General features: G+C 45.5%; 1 protein-coding gene across 1 annotated transcript in view; it reads right to left on the bottom strand.

Moving 5' to 3' along the window:
- The window catches only part of Hsd17b2 (hydroxysteroid 17-beta dehydrogenase 2), a 61,918-nt gene that overhangs the window by 18,185 nt on the left and 23,596 nt on the right, over positions 1-20,137 (bottom strand). The window contains exon 2 of the mRNA XM_031341533.1: positions 5,411-5,623. Within this exon, the coding sequence (XP_031197393.1) occupies positions 5,411-5,623 (213 nt within the window). The remainder of the gene's footprint in view (positions 1-5,410; positions 5,624-20,137) is intronic.

The following is a 20,137-nucleotide window of genomic DNA, read 5'->3' as shown; positions in this document are numbered from 1 at the left end:
AGGATATCTTCTAGGAGTTGATTCTTCCCTTCCATCATATGAATGGTATTAACTGCACTCAGATCATCAGGCTTGGCTGCAGCCACCATTACTCACAGAGATGACCTGCCAGCCCAGTTCTTCTCGTGCCTGGTAGCCCTTTCCTATAGGAAGGAAGCTGGATAGTCACTATTTGTGGGATCAACTAGGACAGCAGGATGAGAGTCATAGAGTGCCAGCAGTTCTCAACTTGTGGGTCTTGACTCCCACAGGGGTTGCCTATCAGACATCCTGCATATCAGATTTTCTTTTTGCATTTTGATTCATAACAGTAGCCAAATCACAGTATGAAGTAACAATGAAATAATTTTATGGTTAGGGGTCACCACAACACGAGGAACGGTACTAAAAAGTTTCAGCATTAGGAAGATTGAGAACCACTGTCTTAAAAGTTTTAAAGCCTGTTTCCTCTTCTAAGGAGTATGTAAAGACATCATTAGCACACTTCAAAATGAGATGGTTACAGTCTTCCTTCATCTCTAAAATCCTAGCAACAAGAAGGAAAGTCCCAACAGCAGGGTGGCGACAGTGATGTCCAAACACCATGAGCCCTACTTCCTGGCTTGGACAGTGTGTCGCTTTGATGAACATCAGAATCACAGCACAGCTGGTTCAGACATTCTCCTGGCCCCAACCACCAGAAATTCTGAGTAGCCATGAAGTGGGAGCTGAGAATCTGCCGTTCTAAGTCGCCAAGAGATGTGATGCTGGGGTTCTGTACCATCCTTGGAGGATCCTTGCCCCTACCAGTGATGTTTAGTCCTCTAGGTACATGAGAATACTGTGTCTTCTGGCTCAGACTAACTCCCAACCTATTAGATCAACTGTGGCTGGGAAAGAGAAGTGCTTGCTGACCGGAGCCTGATACAGCTATCTCCTGAGAGGCTCTACAAGAGCCTGACAAATACAGAGGCAGATGCTCGAAGCCAACCATTGGACTGAGTGCAAGGTCCCAAATGGAGGAGTTGGAGAAGGAACTGAAGGAGCTGAGGGGGTTTGCAGGCCCATGGAGGGAGCAACAGGGTCAACTGTCCATAATTACCCTCCCCCCCAGAGCTCCCGGAGTCTGTACCACCAACCAAAGAATACACATGGAAGGACCCATGACTCTGGCTGCATATGTGGCAGAGGATGGCCTTGTTGGACACCAGTGGGAGGAGAGTCCTTTGGTCCTGAGGGTGTTCAATGACCCAGTTCCATAGGGTAATGCCAGGGAGGCAGGCAAGATAGGAGATAGTTTAGCATGGAAATTCCATTAGTTTTGTGTTGTTTACACCTCCCCTCTTGTAAGAATGCACTCGGAAGCCTAGTTTCTTCATCTGCACATATTATATATACACACTCACACACACTCATCTCCAAAGAGTACACTTAGCAACTTCAGAAACCTTTTCACCTGCATACTGCTACAATGTACTCTCATCTCTGAACAGCAGTATAAGCTTTCCCACCCCTAGTAATAATCATATTTAGACAGTTTCTATTCATGCATATTCCCAACATATCCAGGTACAAAGAATGGAAGGGCTGATTCAGCCTAAACTGGTATTGGGTGTGGATACAGTAACCTTTTAGGGAGAATCCCCTATTTATCACCTATGCCTAAGCACAATTGGGTGTGTTTATGGTTCAATGTCAGATGCATTATGGGAAGGAACATGTGCGGTACTAAAGTAGTTATACAACTTAGCCAACCAATCAAAATAGAAAAGCACCCAAAGCACGCTATTTATTAACCAACCCTTCCTTCCCCTGGGCCTCTTAAAAAGAGATGCCAAGCCATAGCCTGGGGCCTGTGAATACTTTCACTCACTAGTCTATTGTCAGTCTTGACAGTGTATCCCTCTGAAACCTGAGCTATCACTTGTTCGCAATGAAATTGACTCTCTGAAAATCCTGTTGAGCTTTTGTTTTCAATTCTTTGGATCAGAGGATGAGAGCCTGGAAACACCCAAGCCAGAACCATCACCCCAGTTGTTACCCTATAGGGATTTGAAGAGTAGGGTTCTAGAGAACAAGTGGAACCTAGGAGGATCAGGGGTGACAGGATCTGGGAGTGTTGAGTCTTAAACAGACCCTCTAGGTTCATGGAATTCCAGCATGGCATGGGCAGTAGATCTCAAAGTGTGGTTCACCCCTCACTCAGCAGCATCAGCATCTCAGAACTTGTTAGAAATGTACACTTGGAGGCCAGGGATATGGCTGGATGGGTAGAGTGCTCAGTGAGCATGCGCAAAGCCCTAGGCTCAATCCTCAACACTTTATAAACAAGACAGGGAGGTGAACACCTATAGCCCCAGTATTTGGGGGTTGGAGGCAGGAGGATCAGAAATTTAATCACACCCTTGTCTATACAAAAAGTTTGAGGCCAGTCTGGGATACATAAGACCCCACAATAAAATTAAACTAAAAAGAAGAGAGACAGAGACAGAGAGAATGAGGGAGAAAGAGAGAGGAAGAGAGAGGGAGGGAGGGAGAAAGAGAGAGAGAGAGAATATTTATTCATGTGTGTTTGAGAAAGAAAGAAAGAGAGACCGAGAGACAGACAGAGGGGACAGGAGGGAGGGAGTAAGGGAGGGAAGAAGGGAGAGAGGGAAGAAAGGAGGGAGGGAGGGAGGGAGGCTTTGTACACTGCGTTTCAAACTCCCTGGAACTGGAGTTAAAACTGACTTTGATCAACTATGTGGTGCTGGAAACTGTTTCCAGGTTATCTGGAAGAGCAGCAAGTGCTCTCAACCACTGGCCATCTCTCTAGACCCAGACTTTCATTTTTAAGGGGACTTGCACTTCCAATAACAAACATCTTGGTCCTGGGCTGAAAGGTCAGTTTCTGCATTTAAAGATGTACAAAGCAAGGAAATCATACTTTAGCTGCCTTTGGTGACTCTTGCCTGTGGTCCCAGCACTCTGGAGGCAGGAGGATTGGATGGTCAAAGATCAGGCTGGGAAAATGTTCTAGAATATGCTGACGTGGGGGCTGGAGAGATGGCTGGGGGGGGGGGGTGTTAAGAGAGCTTACTCTTATCTTGTCAGAGGACTAGAATTTGGTTCTAAGCACCCAGGACAGGAGGCTCATGACTGCCTGTAACTCCAGCTCCAAGAGATCTTATGCCTTCTTCTGACCTCCGTGGTTCTCTTCTCTCTCTGTCTCTGTCTCTGTTTCTCTCTCTCTCTTTCATACACACACACACAATCCTTTTATAAAAAGGAAATGATGATACCATGCTATACTAGTTGAGAAATAATTCCCAAATTAACAATCTCCTGTTTCTTCTCATCTCATTTATGCAGTGGTTCTTCACACATGAGTCATGACCCATTTCACAGGGATCACATATCAGATATTTACATTAAGATTCATAACAGTGGCGAAAATACAGCTATGAAGTTGCAACAAAAATAACGTTATGGCAGTATGGGGGAGAGGGGTGTTGCCACAACAGGAAGACCTGTATTAAAGGGTTGTGGCATTGGGAAGGTTGAGAACCACTGCATTTATGAGTAAGTACTTGCTGTTCTAAATGTTGAATTGGGGAAAAGAGGGGCCTTTACTGAGCACCTCTTGCCTCATTCCACACTCTTCTACTTCCTTTCTATAATAGTCCTTAATCTACAAAACAAGGCTGGCATTGCGGGAAAGATAACAAGGTCAGCTCTGAATACAGTGAGCTTGAACCTCTGGGATGTGAGTGGAAATGTTTGGAGGACAATTCTGTGTGTTTTGGTCCAGATATAAGGAAGAATTTGCCAGGTGGGCTGCGTAGCTTTGGAAGGTATTAGTGTAAATTAGTTTTTCAACCCTGACCAAATATTAGCATCACCCAGGGAGCTTTGAAAACCAAAAGCTGCTGACAGGACTGGGGAGATAGTGTGTGGGTTAAGCTGCCTAGTGTATCCGCATGAGGACCCATGTCTGGGTCTCCAACCCCCACAAAAGCTCTGCTGTAATGACATCACTAAGGGATTAGCGGAGAAAGAGAGGGATCTCAGGGGCTTGCTAGCCAACCAGATGGGCCAAATCAACAAGCTCCGTGTCAAAAACACAAGACGGAGTGTGATAGAAGATACCTGGCTTTGACTTCTGACCTGTACATGCTCGCAATGCTCACACACATGAGCACGCATGCATGTGCACAACACAACACACACACACACACACACACACACACTGCTCATGCCTCAGAGACTCTCCTTAAGTAAGCTGCAATAATAAAACTGTGGGCTAGAGGCATCCAGACATAGCCACCCCTTGATCATGGGCCTGGGAGTTCAGAAGGGACTCCCATTTGTTTGACTCCTCGATGGCACCATCTTAAAGTTCTGAATCAGTTCTTCGATGGGGAGCTTCTTACTTTCATCTCCCATTGGGTACCACAGGGTATGTGCCACGCTTTGGGCTCAAGCATGGGTTTTATCAAGCCCTCCTCCAATGGCATCAGGATAGAGTGGTCTGACCCAGGAGTTGGGGAGTGACTAGCTGCAGATGGAGCCAATTGGGAAGATTCTGACTTAAAGGGGAGATGGAGAAAGAATCCTATCCAGGAGCAGAGGTAACAAAGAGAAGGCTGGGGACCCCAGATTTGAGGGGGGACTGTTCTTTTGGAACAGCCCAGGAAAGAGAAGGTCTTTGCTTTCCAAGATGAGAGTGGTAGCTTTGACCAGAGCAAGTAAGGAGGTGCAGTGAGAACCAACATTTGTGCATGAAGAAGTGGAAACAGATGGAGACTTGGCCTCAGAGACTTGGCCACAAATGGAAATGAGAAGGGTAGAACCGAAAGAAGGTGCATGGCCCTGTGGCTGTGTGCTAAGCTGGGAAAGACCCAGGCATGCTGATATTGCTGGAGGAAGGCAAAGATCAAGGGATGGGAGGGTGGTGAGAGGGTGACCAAGAAGAAACAGGAGAGAAGGTGACAGACAGCATTGCAAGGGGGCAGGATGATGGTTCAGTCCCTTAAGTGCTTGCCTAGCAAGCATGAGGACCTAAGTTCAATCCACCTCTTCAAAAGCCTGTCACAATGGCCTGGGGAGGCAGATAAATCCCTGGCGTTCACTGGCCAGCCAACTTTGCCAAACTGGTGAGCTCAAAAGACAAGATTGTGGTACATTTGAAACAACAAAGGTTGTCTCCTGGCCTACATGCATGCACATGCACATGCATATGCATGCTTGTACACATGAGTTCTGTACATTCTGTCTAGAGGGGACCTAAATCTGAGTCACTCCAAACATCTTTGTGTCTTACAGGCTCTGACACATGGCAGGGGCTTAATACAAGTATCCTCTTTTGAAGTCAGCAGCCATGATCATCAGACGCTGTGACAAAAGGTGGACTTTGCTGAGTGAGATGAGGAGGAATCAAGGAGGTTGGTACCTTGGTCTTGTATCTTCTCTGTGACTTTGCTGTAAGCATCTTTTATCTGCTCTGGCTTGGTGACATCCATCTGGAGCACCAAAAGACGCTCAGAGCAGTTTTTTCTCAATTCCTCTGCTCCCGGGCCCTCTTTATCCAGCACTCCAGCGAACACTGTGAAACCCAGCTTGTCCAGGTGCTTGGCCAAACCATGACCGAAACCGGAATCAGCACCTGCAAGAGTAGAGACAACCGGGTGAGCTCAAACCAACGAAGTAGGCAAGATTGCTTCATGTGGATCACACGGTGTTTATGATGGTCTCTTCTCCCTGAAGAGAGGGAGCCTGGGAAAGTTTTTGTTGGCTGTCAGGAAATAGCTGGGGATGTTAAGATAAACAATTAACTCTATGTAAAGAAAGAAGACATGCTGGTAGAAAATTTAGTGAGCATACATGGAAAGGGAAAAGGGGCTGGGGGATGGTGGTTCAGGAGTGACTGACAAAAAATGAACGTGGCAAGGAAAACCATTTTATATATATGGATATGATGGATATGATATATGTGTATATATACAGACATGTACATATAAATGTGTGTACACGTGTATGTGTATATATACATACATACATGTGTGCATATATACACATACATATATATGTATACATACATGCCAGGTAAAGGAGTTCAAGGTGTTGACCTTAACCACGGGTTCTCAGGGCAGAGAATGACCTCAAAGGCAACCTCATAGGCAATGCTTTGGACCATAAGCTTGGGACCTACCTAGACCAGGAAAGGCCCCAGGGAGAGCCCAGCCTTGAGTAGGAGTGAGTTACAAACTCTGAAGATAGCATGACAAACTCTACTTAAGGCCTGGGACCTGAGAAACAAGGCAGGGGGAAGAAATCCTCCTGCTCCTCCTGCTCTGGGAAGTGACTCACAACTGTGATCCTTCTTCCAGCTGGGCATGGTGTCCCAGAGCTGTGAATGTAGTTTCTTGGAAGGCTGAGACAGGAGGATTGCAAATCCAAGGCCTGTCTGGCTAACTTACAGTCTCAAGATAAGATATTGAAAAATTAAAAGTACATCAAAGAAGGCTGGGGAGACAGACTAGTGGTAGAGTCCCTGCCTGGCCAGTGGACACTAGGAAGAGTAAATCCTCAATCGGGAAGTTTCCTCCATCAGACAGGCCTATGGGCATGTTTGCAGGGCATTCTCTCCATTGATAAAAGATTAATGTGGGAGGACCCAGACCACTGTGGGTAGTGTCACCTCTGCACAGAAGGTCCTGGGTTGGATAGAAAAGCAGGCTGAGCAAGAAGTAGGGAGCAAGCAAGCCACTAAGCAGCACTCCTCCATAGCCTTTACTTCAGTTCCTGCTCTGGGTTCCCGTGTGAGTCCTTGCCCTGACTCCCTTTATGGAGAACTGTGACCTGTAAGTATAAACCAAGCAAATCCTTTCTTCCCCAAGTTTCTTTTGTCAGTGTGAAAAATCCAACTCTGACAACCCAATAGACCCCTCCAAAACATAAGGAGTCCCCCTTCCCCATACAGATCAGATGAGATCATGAATGCCTCCTTTGTTCACCTAGGATAAAGTCAGACCCAGAGCCTCCAAAGCCCTTCTGTGCCTCGTTATTGATTAACTGACTTGCTTGTCCCACTGATAAATGGCAGCAAAATATACCCAACTTTGGTAAAGGTTCTGCCCTTTCCTTGGGTCCTGGTCTACCCTCCATCCGAGCCATGAGGTCACCCCTCATGACCCATCCTTGAGACACATGCAGGCCATCTGAACAGAGCATGCTCCCTTCTACAGTTGTCCCTGCCTGATCCTGGAGTCCCTTGAAATCACCATGCTGAATGGCCTCTCCTATATGTAAAGGTTCCTTTGGATTGGCCACTGCATTTTTAAAAATTGTGGTCATGTGAGTCATAGCATGCATGTGGAGGTCAAGAGACCACTTTGTAAACCCACCTCCTCCTCCTTCTGCCTTTACTCGGGTTCCTGGGTTTGAACTGGGGTTTCCTGGCTTGCACTACAAGCACCTTTACCCACTGAGCCATCTTACTGGCCCAACTGGCCAGTGAATTACTAAAGCCTGTTTGCGAGAGACCACTATGCTCAGCTGTGATGAAGTTTAGCATTGAGACCAGGTGCTCACCTGCCTTTCCCTCCTGCCTGTGTGGGCTTCTCAGTGGAAGCTTCCAGATCTGCACAATGGGCTTAATAGAGAAGCTAAATCGAGTAATGTCTGTGAAGTACTTGTATAGTGCTGAGTTTAAGATCTGGAAGTCTGTTTTAAAAATAAGTTGGACTGAGCCAATGCCTTTAATACTAGCACTCCAGAGGCAGAGGCAGGAGGACCTCTGTGAGTTCCAGGCCATCCTGCTCTACAGAGTGAGTTCCAGAACAGACAGAACTATCTGGCTCCTTACAAAGAAACCCTGTCTCTAAAAATAAAACAAAACAAAAGTTGAGCATGGTGGCAGAAGGCTGTGACCTGAGCTGAGTCTGGAGGATTGCTATGAGTTCCAGGCCAGTCTTTGACTACATAATGAGTCTCTGGCTGACCTGCACTACAGAGAAAGGCCCTCTCTTAAAACCAAAAGCCTGCTATTATGAAGAACTACAGCCAACTAAGGGATGCTGAGAGAAAGAGAAATCGCCTTCCCTGGGATGAGCACAGCAAATGTTTTCCAGGACCAAAGGCTTAAACTTGAAGGTAGATACACACAAGTAACATTCACGGAGTGAGGAGGTTGTACTTGGGTACTTAGGAACATACATACACACACACACACACACACACACACACACACACATGCATACACACACACACATACATACATACATACATACATGCATACATACATACATACATACATACATACATACATACATACATACAACAGTAATTAAAGCAAAACAGGCCATAAACTTGAAAGAGAGCAAGACAGGTTCATGGGAGGGTATGGACAGAGGAGGAAAAGGAAGGGGAAAATGTAGTTCTATTATGTACTGGCTGCTTTTGTGTCAACTTGACACAAGCTAGAATCAACAGAGAAGGAGCCTCGCTTGAGGAAATGCCTCCATGAGATCCAGCTGTAAGGCATTTTCTCAATTAGTGATCAGTAGGGGAAAGCCCATTGTGGGTGGTGCCATCCCTGGGCTGATGGTCCTGGGTTCTATGAGAAAGCAGACTGAGCAAGCCATGGGGAGCAAGCCAGTAAGGAACATCCCTCTGTGGCCTCTTCTTCATCTCCTGCCTCCAGGGTCCTGCCTTGTATCAGTTCCTGTCCTGACTTCCTTTAATAATGAACAGTGATATACAAGTGCAAGCCAAATAAACCCTTTCCTCCCCAACTTGCTTTTTGGTCATTGCAGCAATAGAACCCTAAGACATATTAACAATCTCAGAAAAGTAGTAAAGGGTTTAAAAAACACAAATAATATAAACCAGTTGAAGAATAAATAAATATGCAAAAGCATGTTTGATCCAAAAATAAAATTAAAATGACACCATGTCCTTTGCTGGGCTTTCAAGTCTTTATGTGCAGTGTTGGCCAATGGACACTTCATCTCTAGTGCTGGACCACTGAGTATCATGGGTGAGAATCATTGCCTGACTCTGTCATCCACAGACGAACCTCGTGGAGAGTGTACCAAGCCACCTGGAGCCTCTGCTTCCTCTTGGAGAAAGGGTTCTCGTCAGCCATCTCCTAGGCTAACCTGAGCAATCAGGAGCCCAATGTTGCTCAGAAGTCCTATCATGTCATAAGTGACATGCTCTGGCCTTCACAGTAGTGGAGACCCTGCTGTGCTGGCCCTCACAGTAAGAGAGTGCTGATTCTCATCTGTGCAGTGACCCAGAAGCCACGCAGAGGTCAGCAGACCTTAGGAGAGCTGGAAGCTGGGGAGCTGAGATAAGATAACTTCTCTATGCTTCCTGAATCAAGCCAGTCAGGAATGCCAAAGGTTTTTCCTCAGAGCTGTGTACAATGGGGCAGCTGCTCAGAACACCAGTCTTTCCTAAGCAAGATTACAGTATGATTACTACCAGGTGCCAGTGGGCATCACTGACAGCCATCCTGGATGGGGGTGAGCAGGTATCTTTATTATTATCAGGTTACAGAGGGGGAAGTTGAGGCAAGGAATGTTCACTCTATCAGCAAGGGATAGCAGAGGTAGTCTAGATGCATACGACCTGGGGAACGAAATTCTCATGTCCTTCACAGCAGAGATCTGAGCATACACTGTGCAGAATGACTGGCCAGTTGGGAAGCTTTGGAATACGGGTGCCTGAATAATAAGGAGGCCTTTGGTTTTTGTTTTTTCTTTTTTTAAACTGGATTACACAAGGCTGTTTTCATGTAAGTGTATGATGGTCTTTGATCATAACCCTCCCATTTTCCTTTACCCTCTCTCTTCTTACTCTTCTAGAGTCTCATTGGTCACCTTGGTCCCCTGGGTAATTCCATGGCTACTTCCATGTTGTATGATCTTATAAAATCTAGGACGTGCAAATGAGAGAAAGCTTGTGATCTCCCACCCCTGCCGTGTGTGTGTGTGTGTGTGTGTGTGTGTGTGTGTGTGTGTGTGCCTGTGTGCACGTGTGCACTCACATGCTCTATGGGTGCATGCACCCATAGAGACCAGAGGTCAATGAGTGCTGTCTTTCCCAATCACTGCCCTCCTTGTTTGTTTTCGGAGACAGAGTCTTCCTCTGAACCAGATTGGACAGATTGGCTGGCCAGCAAGCCCCTAAAGACCTTCCTGTCTCCACCTCTCCCGTGCTGACTGCTGCGCCCAGCTTTTCTACATAAGCACTGGGGATCAAACTCAGGATCTCATGCTGGTACAGCAAGCACCTTACTGACTCAGCCATGACCCCAGCCCCAGTATTTGTCTTTCTGAGTCTGAATTAAACTTGCTCAGTATGAGCATCTCCGGTCATATCCATTTTCCTGCTAATGAAATAATGGCCTTCTTCTTTATGGCTGAAAAAGTTCCCACTGTGTATACATCACATCTTCCTCGTCCAATCCACTGCTGTTGGACACCTGGATTGTCTCCATAACTTAGCTACTGTGAATAGAGGAGTGATCATCATTGTTGACTGTGTCTGACTCATAAGGAGAGAGCAACAGGTCAGCATACCATGTGAATCAGGTGGCCACCTTAGCAGAGAGGGCCAAGAAATGCTGAGGTCTGGGTGATAGTGTCGTAGACAGCCATCACCCAGAGCAAACACTGAGTGCTGGAGTCCCTTCGGGGCAAGAGTCGAGTAAATTCATTACAGCCCTTAAGTGTAAAAATCACCATGAAAAACTATTTGTTATGAAGCTAGGTGTGGGGTGCACAGTTACAAACCTAGCACTCTGGAGGCAGACAGCAAGGGGTCGCAGAACGTTCCAGGCCAACCAGTGCAATGTAAGGGGATTCCCACGTTCAAGGAAGAAAGAAGGAAAGAAGGGAGAGAGGGAGAGACAGACAGGGTTGGGGGAAGGGGAAGGAAAGGGGAGGGAAGGGAAGGGAAGGGGAGAGAAAGGAGAGGAGAGGAGAAAATTTAATATACCAGAGGGAAACGTGTAAATTGTCAGGAATCTTTAAGAATTAAGAGTCGTATGGTGACACAGACCTGTTACCCCAGCTACTGTGGAGACTAGGGCAGGAAGACTGAAAGAACCAGATCTATGGGGTTCAAAACCAGCTCAACACAAGCCTGGGCAACTCAGTGAGAGTAGGGAGGGAGGCAGGGAAGGAGGAAGGCAGGGAGGGAGGGAGGCAGGGAGGGAGGGAAAGAGAGATGCTGAGGCTACAGCTCAGTGGTAGACTGCGTGCCTAGCATGCCCAAGGCCCTAGATTCAAAGCCCAGAACAGGGAACAAAAGTGGGGATAGGCTTTGTATAAAGCTTTACAAGCATAAAGTGTCAATCACCTAAGATGAACAAGTCCCAAATGTGACGTCCCATCCTGGGTGTTTCCTTCTTAGGTTTCTCAGCTCTCTCTGCTGTTTTTATAACCATTTTACTTAAATTCCCTACATGATCAAAATAGATGGTGTGCATCTATGAAATCCTCAATGAATTAATGAAAATATTTTAGTCATAAAAATACCATACACTCTAGCTTCACTGGTGCAATTGAAATAAAGTTGTTGTAGCCCGTATGTGTCTCTTGTTTATGACAACAGACGATCTCCTGAAATAATGTGTTAATTATAAACTAAGTTATAGTAGTGGAAAATAACGCCTCAGAAAGCCACCATGTGTAGTTTTCTCATTAGCTCACTGTTCTTCAAAGAGCTTGTAAGAGTCAAAAGTGGCAACACCCATACACAGACCACACACATTTAACACACACTCACAAGCAAACACAGACATACACATACATGCTTACATACACACACTCATAGAGAGACATTTACACACACGTGTTCTCACACACACATACCACACGCACTTGCGTACACACATACACCATATACATACAGTCACATACATATATACAGACTCTCACACACAGACACACATGCTAACACACATGCACATGTTCATACACATATACACCACACACATATATACACACACATACACCACACACATATGCTCTCAAATGCACATGCATATACACATTCACACACACTCACATACGCACAATACACCAAGCACATATACCACACACACTCGCACACAGACACAGTCATATACAGACATCACATATACATACACAACACATATATACACACACTCACACATATATACACACAGATACATATGCTCACACACAAACACATCCACACACATGCTCTCACATACACATATACAAACACATCCACACACATGCTCACACATACACATACCACACACACATACATACACTCACTCACACATATACACACATGCTCTCTCTCACACACACATAAAACCACATACCTATACACACTCACACACATATATACATACACTCACACACAGAGACACATACATCAACGTGCTCTCATACACACACATATATACACACTCACATACACACACACACACATACACACACACACACACACACACACACATGGATCCGTTAATCTCCACCTTCCATTTTGAAGTATCTGTCATGTTCCTTATTTGTCTTACATGCTCTCAACATGCTTGACATGGTGTCATTTGTCATCAAGATGGTGGAGAGTTTTAGCTCTGCCTTTGTTCCATAACATACATACTTAGCTCATTCATACAGTCCAAGGTTTTCTTTATATAGGTTGCAAATTAAAGAATGTTGCCAATACTTTTCCCAGCCCTGACTTACTTTATAACTTTTAAAATAGACTTTAACTAAAATATAATTCCATCCCCTTCTCCCTCCCCTTCCTTCCTCCACCCACTCTCATGCCCCTTCCCTTTAACTCCTTCCAAGTTCCTCCTCCCTCTTAGGGATCAGCCCCTAATTATCTGTCCAGTACCAAATGGCCACGTAACACTTTCTATTAGGTCTTTGAGAATTTTGTATGATTCTGATTCTGTTCACCCCTTCCCTGTTCCTTCCAGATCCACTCTCCCTCCCTGCCCACCAGCCTCCTGCCCTCCTTTATTTTAACCCAGCAAGTCTCATCCATGTTGCCCATGTGCTGCTGGGTGGGAACCATGCACTGCAGCACAGTCAACCCATTGAGCCACGCCCTTAAGGAAAACTGACTCTCCCTCTCTTGGCATCTGTAATTGCCAATGACTTCTCCTCTGAGCATGGGCTTTGTCCCCTGCTGCCCTCTCCGTGCTGGATTTTGTCCTTTCTGGTGTATATATTACCCCACAGGTTAAACTATACCTTGTCAAATGATGAAACAGCAAAACAGAACAGTTTCAGTCCTGCTGCTTACCCAAGGCCACATTGTTCTTCACCTTAACTTCAGTACCTCGACCGTTTGGAGTTTCTGAAACCTTGCATAAGAGCGCGTGGTGTGTGCTCTGTTCTGTGGTGGGACACACCTTGCTCAACTGTCTCCTTCATTGTCCATGTTTTTCCTTCCAGTATCTGACTCACTACATCCTTGACTGTGTCCCTTGAATCTTAATTTGTGCTTTTCTTAATTTAATTTTTGAGAATTTACATATATACATATATACAAATATATGTACACATATATATGTATATGCGTCCAACAATAATAAATTGAAGAAAAGTAACTTTGCCTAGTCACAAGTTTGAGTTTGAGAGAGGAAGTTACAGGGACACACGGACGGAGTTGAGCAGGGAAAACTTATGTAAATATAGTATGAACCTAGGAAATTCTCATGTAGCATATTTTTTTTAAAGATGGACAAAAGAATTTATCAAGTTTCAAAGTGTATTTCTCCTACTGCCACATGGGGGCGCTGTATGAGCCAGTCAGTAGACACATAGCCCAGCCTGAGGTATATTAGTAAACTGAACGCTGAGGACCAAGTATTTATTTTAACCAAAGGGCACTTGGCACTGGAGTTCTTGGGGCCAGGCTGTTTGAATGGAATGTACACAGCTTATAAATATGGAGCTGTGGGGCGATGCGTGCTTTTAGGGTCCCTTGGGAACTGCTTCCAAAGACGAGAATTCAAAAGCCTGTGTATATATCCCAGGCTGAGTTTTCATTGGCTGTTTCTAGCTTCTGGAATAACAATGTTTTCTATTTTGTTTGTCCGATTGTCACAGAAAGCCGGATATGGCTGGTAAATGGTTACTGTGCAAGTCTGAGGACCAAAGTTCAATCCCCAGGACCCACATAAAAGAGCTGAGAGTTGCAGCCAGGCATGGCGGCTAATGCCCTAATCTCAGCATGTAGGAGGTTCATGGCCAGTTTGGGCTAAATAATAAGTTCTAAGCCAGCTCACACTTCAGAGTGAGATACTGTCTCAACAACCAAAAACCTGTTGAGTTGTACACACTTCTAACTTTAGCACAAGGAAGGAGTACATAGCAAGTCCTGGAGCTTGCTGGCCAGTTGACCTAGCCTAGTTCCAGGCTAGTAAGAAACCTTTACAAAAAACAAAAGAAAACAAAAACCAAACAAATAGATGGCTCCTATGGCCTCTAAACACACACATACAGCACACACTTACACACTTGTACAGTCTCTCTCTCTCTCTCTCTCTCTCTCTCTCTCTCTCTCTCTCTCTCTTTCTCTCTCTGTCTCTGACACACACAACTCTCACACACAAGCTCTCTCTCTCAGACACACACATGCACGCACATGAGATTGTTACCATAATGATGACCTAGAGACATGGCTCTGTCCCTAAAGTCCCTCCAATCCCTTTTGTTACCAATACTATCTTCAACCAGAAGCAACATGGAGCAGAGCCTACAAGCAGCAGCTTCAAAGACACCAAAACACTTTCTGCTAGGGAACTCTGTCTAGTAGAGGCATGGAAGCGCAGAAACTGAAGGCCTACTGTGTGTCAGCAAGAGGCTGTGCCCTGAATACATTTCATTTGATTCACAGCCTACTTTGTAAATGTTTCTAAGACTCTGCACAGAACATTTCACACACACACACACACACACATGCACACACACTGCATATCAAAGATGTGCCTCAATTCATCACAGAAGGGGCAATCATTAGCTGGCCTAAAAAAAAAAAAAAAAAAAATCCCTGTGGCCATCCCCTCAGCTAGGAACAAAGCTTGTCACACATGACCAACATTTCTCTGTGGTGTGACCTGTCCTGTGCATGAGCACTTTTAAATTGAGGCCCCTGAAAGGCATTGTCCCTTTTAATGAGGACATCTCTTGGGAGTTGTTTATGTGGTTGGGAGTCTGTGGGAAATGGATGGAGAAAGAGCCGTTCCCCTCCCTTTAGTTTAAGACTTAGGCAATAGGCGTGATTTCCACCCTTGGGTTGACACTGCTTGTTCCTCATTATGTAGGTTAAGTGAGCCTAAGATGACAGATAAAAACTAAAATACCAGTGAGACTTCCCCGAGGCCCAGACTGGACTCAGCTCTTGCTCCAGGAGGAGCAGATTCTAGACACCCACTTCCCTTGTTTGTAACATCTGAGGAGATACTAACAGCTGAGCTGATGAGATGGCTCGGCGGATAAAGGCTTGTGCCACCAAACCTGGCAACCCGAGTTCCTTCCCTGGGGAACCAAGCCTTACAAATTGTCTTCTGAGCTCCACATAGCAAGGTGGCCTACCTCATCTTACGGACACACACACACACACCCACACACTGTAGCTTAGTGAGTACCACTCACCCCTTGAAAAATAGCTACAGCTTCATGTCTACTTTGTAATGAAATTAGTAAACCATCCTTTCCTGTGGCATGAACTTTCTGAATAATTCTCCCATAACCTTATTCCTGTGAGAATATGAGAAACTGAGATGCTGAGAGAGCAATGGACACACAGTGGGGATGTGCACACAGTGGGGGTGATCAAGAGTCAGTGCTGAAACCTGACTGTCTCTTTATGAAGCACGCTCTCCTTGAGCTTCTGGGTGGGGTATAAAGTAGTAACCCCAGCTCCCTTCACAAAGGGCTGACACCTGGACACATCTGCAGTGCAATATTGAACCAACTCCCATGCCCGCTCGTTGGAAGGAACAATGCAGTGGTTTTGTGCATGCTTATAAGCATACTTGCAGCCCCAGCATGAAACAAGCAGTTGAAGTGGCCCAGCTAGAGGCTGTTTTTAAGGCAAGGTCTCCTATATCGCAGGCTAGCCTCAAACTTGAGATGTAGCTGAGGATGCCTTTGAACTTCTGATCCTCCTGTCTCCACCTGCTGGAATTGCTGGCAGACAGCAGTAGACTTGTTTTGTGTGCCAGCTGAGCCACATCCCTTACCTGGCTGGATTTGAACAAGGAATGATGCTGTAGTTTGTATCTGGAATGTTCCACAATGGCTGTATTAAAGGCTCGGCACTCTGCCCTCTATAGCACTATCTTCCAGTGGTAAAAGTCTGCCATGCAGAGGTGCATGAGCCTAGAGGGAGATCTTTAGCCATGGCATCACGCCCTAGAAGGGATTTGTATGACACTGTCCCTCTTCCTTTCTCCCTTCCTTTCTCCCTTCCATCTCTGCCATGAAGTTAACAGTTTGCTCTACCATGCACTTCCTTCTCAATGTGAGAACCCCAACCCCAAAGCGGTGGGGCCAATCTGCTATGATCAAAAACTTCTTCCAAAAATGTCAAAAAACTTTCCTTTCTGTAAGTTGATTATCTCCAGTATTTCATTATAGTAACTGAAAGTCGGTAAAGACTAACAGATACTCAGAAGCTTGAAATCGTCCTGCCCTTCTCCAGTTAAAGCCAATTATTCGCTGGTTATCGCCTCAATTGCTTCACCATGGAAAATCCCTTGTTCTTCTTGTGCGATGATGCCCACCTATCAATCACCCAGAATCTCCTCAAAGTCCTCACAGCCATTCAGAATCCCCACACACATTCCAATCCAAAGATTTCCCTGTTTGTCTCCATACACTCTCGGGTACATTACATGGGGGTGGGGGGTAACTCATCTCCAATGCACCAGCCCTCACACTGTCACTCACCAGAGATGCACATTCTCAAGTGTGGCAAAAACTGGCCACAACATGGCCGTATTGCCACCATATTTCCATGTTCTATGTATCACAGGTATACACAAGAGTGTCACATGACATCAGCTAAGCAACAATGCATGTGGCTCCTGTTACCGATGTCCCCAAAACTGATGGAGGTGGGGGCTCTGAGTGTGACCAGCTGACACATGCAGAATTCTAGATGTACCCAACCAAGATGAGAGGACTTTAGAAAGAGACAAACTGAGAGGGGAAATAAAAAACCCTACAGAACTCCTCATTTCCAGTAGGTCAGGACTTCAGTCAGCCCATGTTCCCCTGGGGTGTCATCGGACTAATCCAGAATGCGTTTGTTGTTAGCTAGTGGGCATGTAGCTCTTGGTCTGTGTGTCCCTTATACATTTAAAGCAGTATTGTCTCCTGACATTGCCTGCTGAAACTGGTAGTAGTCCCCACATCCCACGTCCAGATGTGGCAAATGGCTCTCGTCTGCCTCCTCAGCCACAGTCAGGAAGCAGAGGCGGATGAATGTTACAGCTTTGCTTGCTCACTCCAGACCATAGATTGCAGTGGGTTGTACCCACCTCGATTAACCTAATCTAGGCAATCCCTTACAGATGTGTATAGAGATGTGTTTCCATGGCAATTCCAAAGGCTGACAAGATGGCAATCAAGATGAACTATCACAATGAGATGATATATTCTCCTCCTAGCCTAGAGCTGGCAAAGCAGGCTAGGTCACATGGCCTTTGAGTTGTCTCTGCCTCCACGGTGCTGGGGTTGCAACCTTGTACCATCGTGCCCAGCAGCTTCAGTGCTACTAGTCAAACCCTCTACCAACTAAGCTCCTTTCTCAGACCCAGACCTTTTCTCTTTCAATAGCCCTGTTTATTTTTTTTTCACGTGTTCCTACTAACCATTTCCCAAGTTTATATTCAGAAGAAATTTTTGGAGTAGAACTATTTTAGCGTAAGTAACAAATCATTACAGACTATTTTCAGTATGAGGTGATCTTAAAGCCCATCAATGAATCACAGATGAACAGGAGGCACTAGACCCCTGTCTTCCTTAGGTATCAGATGGTGCATTTTAGCATGGAACTCTTTAGCTTATCTTAGGGATGACAAGATAGGGACAGTCTTCTATGTGACTAAGTTCAAGTATCTGAAAAGAGGCGGGGATCCTGAGCCCCAGAAGGATGAAGGATTTGGGGCATGTTTGACAAGCTAGAAAGATGGCACCTTCTGGAATAACTCAGCCAATGAGGAATTCAGTGGGCAGGGAAGTATGATTGGAGTATTAAAAGCACTGTTTCCTGCCAAATGGATGCTGCAGCCCTTCTGGGCTTTTCTCTGAGCTGATTTCTGATTTTGCAAGCCCATAAAATAAACCAATTTGCCTTCTCAACTGGGGGGAGGGGGTGTCTTCAGAACAACTATTGTGGGATAGGGGTCACCATTTCTACACTAGCTGTTCATAGGGAAGTGGCTCCAGATCCTTCACGAATCTTAAAAGTCTCAAGATGTCCACATCTGTTATAGAAAACATCATGTGCTCGCACACACCCAGGCTCATCCTCCTGTGTGTTTTAGCTCATCTATTGGTACTGTGCAAGACATGGACATGCCTTGTAAATTATTGTTACTGAGTATTGCCTGAAGAACAACAACAAGAGATGGCAGCTGAGTGACACACCCAATCTCTTTCTGATATTTTCAGTCTGAAATCAGTCCGTGGTACAGGTGATCCACTGTACAGAGTCATCTTGATACCTGGTCACCGTGAAACTCTGCAATGTCCCCAGGGCACATGTGTGAAGCAACCAGAGCTGGTGTGGGAATGGTGAGGTCACCGGAACAGAGGTCACTCAGTCAGACCACAGCCAAAAAGTCATATGAGTTTTTTCATGCCTGACATGTCAGGGTAAGGCAGGACTTTGTTTCAAGCCGTAGATTTCTGGGCAGGCAAGATGGCTCAGCAAGTAAAGGTGCTTGCAGCCAAACTGGATAAGCTGAATTTTATCCCCAGGACCCACATGGTAAAAGGAGAGACCCGACTCTCCCATGTTGTCCTCTGACCACCACATACATGCCAGTGCAAGCATGTGCACTATAGCACACACACATACACACACACATTTATATTACACTATAAATTATACACACATATACATATGTATAATTGAAGGCTTTTAAAATAGATTTCATTACTTAGAAAATTTTTACATTTATAGAAAGATTAGGAAGGCCATACGGAGGCTCCCATATATGTCACATACAATCTTCCATCACTAACATTTTGCAGAAACCTAGCACAAAACAGTTCATCTCAGTCATGGCAGGAATTTTAAGAGCAAGACTATGCATGGATGCCCAGGAAACAGATGTGATTGGAAAGGAAAAGAGTTGTGGGAAAGGGAACTGTGGGAAATTCAAGCCAGCCTATGAAAAAGAGGGACAGGTTGCTAGCTTCTGGCAGTGTGTGTGAGGTGTGTTCTAAAAGGGATTTTCCCATGTATGATGCAGATCAGTGGCCAGTCTGTCCCTGGACACCTCCTGACACCACTAGGGAAATTTTCTTGCCATAAAAGGAATAAGAGGCAAGTAAGAGAAATGTGCTATAATAAACTAAGTTCTTCAGTTAGTTACTCCCCCTCCCTGTCTATTCCAATTCCTTTATGAGCACACAGGGGTCGGGGTGGAGGCAGGGGTGGGGCATGCACATATGGAGACCAGAGGTCACTGCCAGATGTCTTCCTCAATCACTCTCCATCTTAATATTCGAGACAGGATCTCTCATTCAACCTGGAGCCCACCAATTTTGGCTGGCCAAGCTGGCCAACAACCTCCCAGGACCCTCCTGTCTCTGCCTCCCAACACTGGGGTTACAGATATACACCACAGCATCTGGCTTTTTCACGAATGTTCTGGTGATCCAATTGTGGGTCCTCATGCTCACATAGCAACCACACCCTCTGTCCGTCCAGCTTCCAGTTTCCTTTCTTTTTATCTAACATCCTTCCCCTGCTCCTGGATCCCAGGAAGTGCTACTTCCTGATGAATCATGGTGACTCCTTAGGTACATACCTCTTGGCTGTGACTGTTTCTTAGACGTTGTTTTCCTTTTCTGGATGTTTTGAAGGACAGCTATACAGGGCTTCTGTGAAATGTTCTTTTATCAGAACTGTTTGATGTTTGTTTGGTTTGGTT

The sequence above is a fragment of the Mastomys coucha genome, unplaced genomic scaffold, assembly GCF_008632895.1.
Source record: "Mastomys coucha isolate ucsf_1 unplaced genomic scaffold, UCSF_Mcou_1 pScaffold22, whole genome shotgun sequence".
In the NCBI taxonomy this organism is placed as follows: domain Eukaryota; kingdom Metazoa; phylum Chordata; class Mammalia; order Rodentia; family Muridae; genus Mastomys; species Mastomys coucha.
Note: the sequence above shows the minus strand (reverse complement) of the source record. Positions and strands in the feature narration are given on the sequence as shown.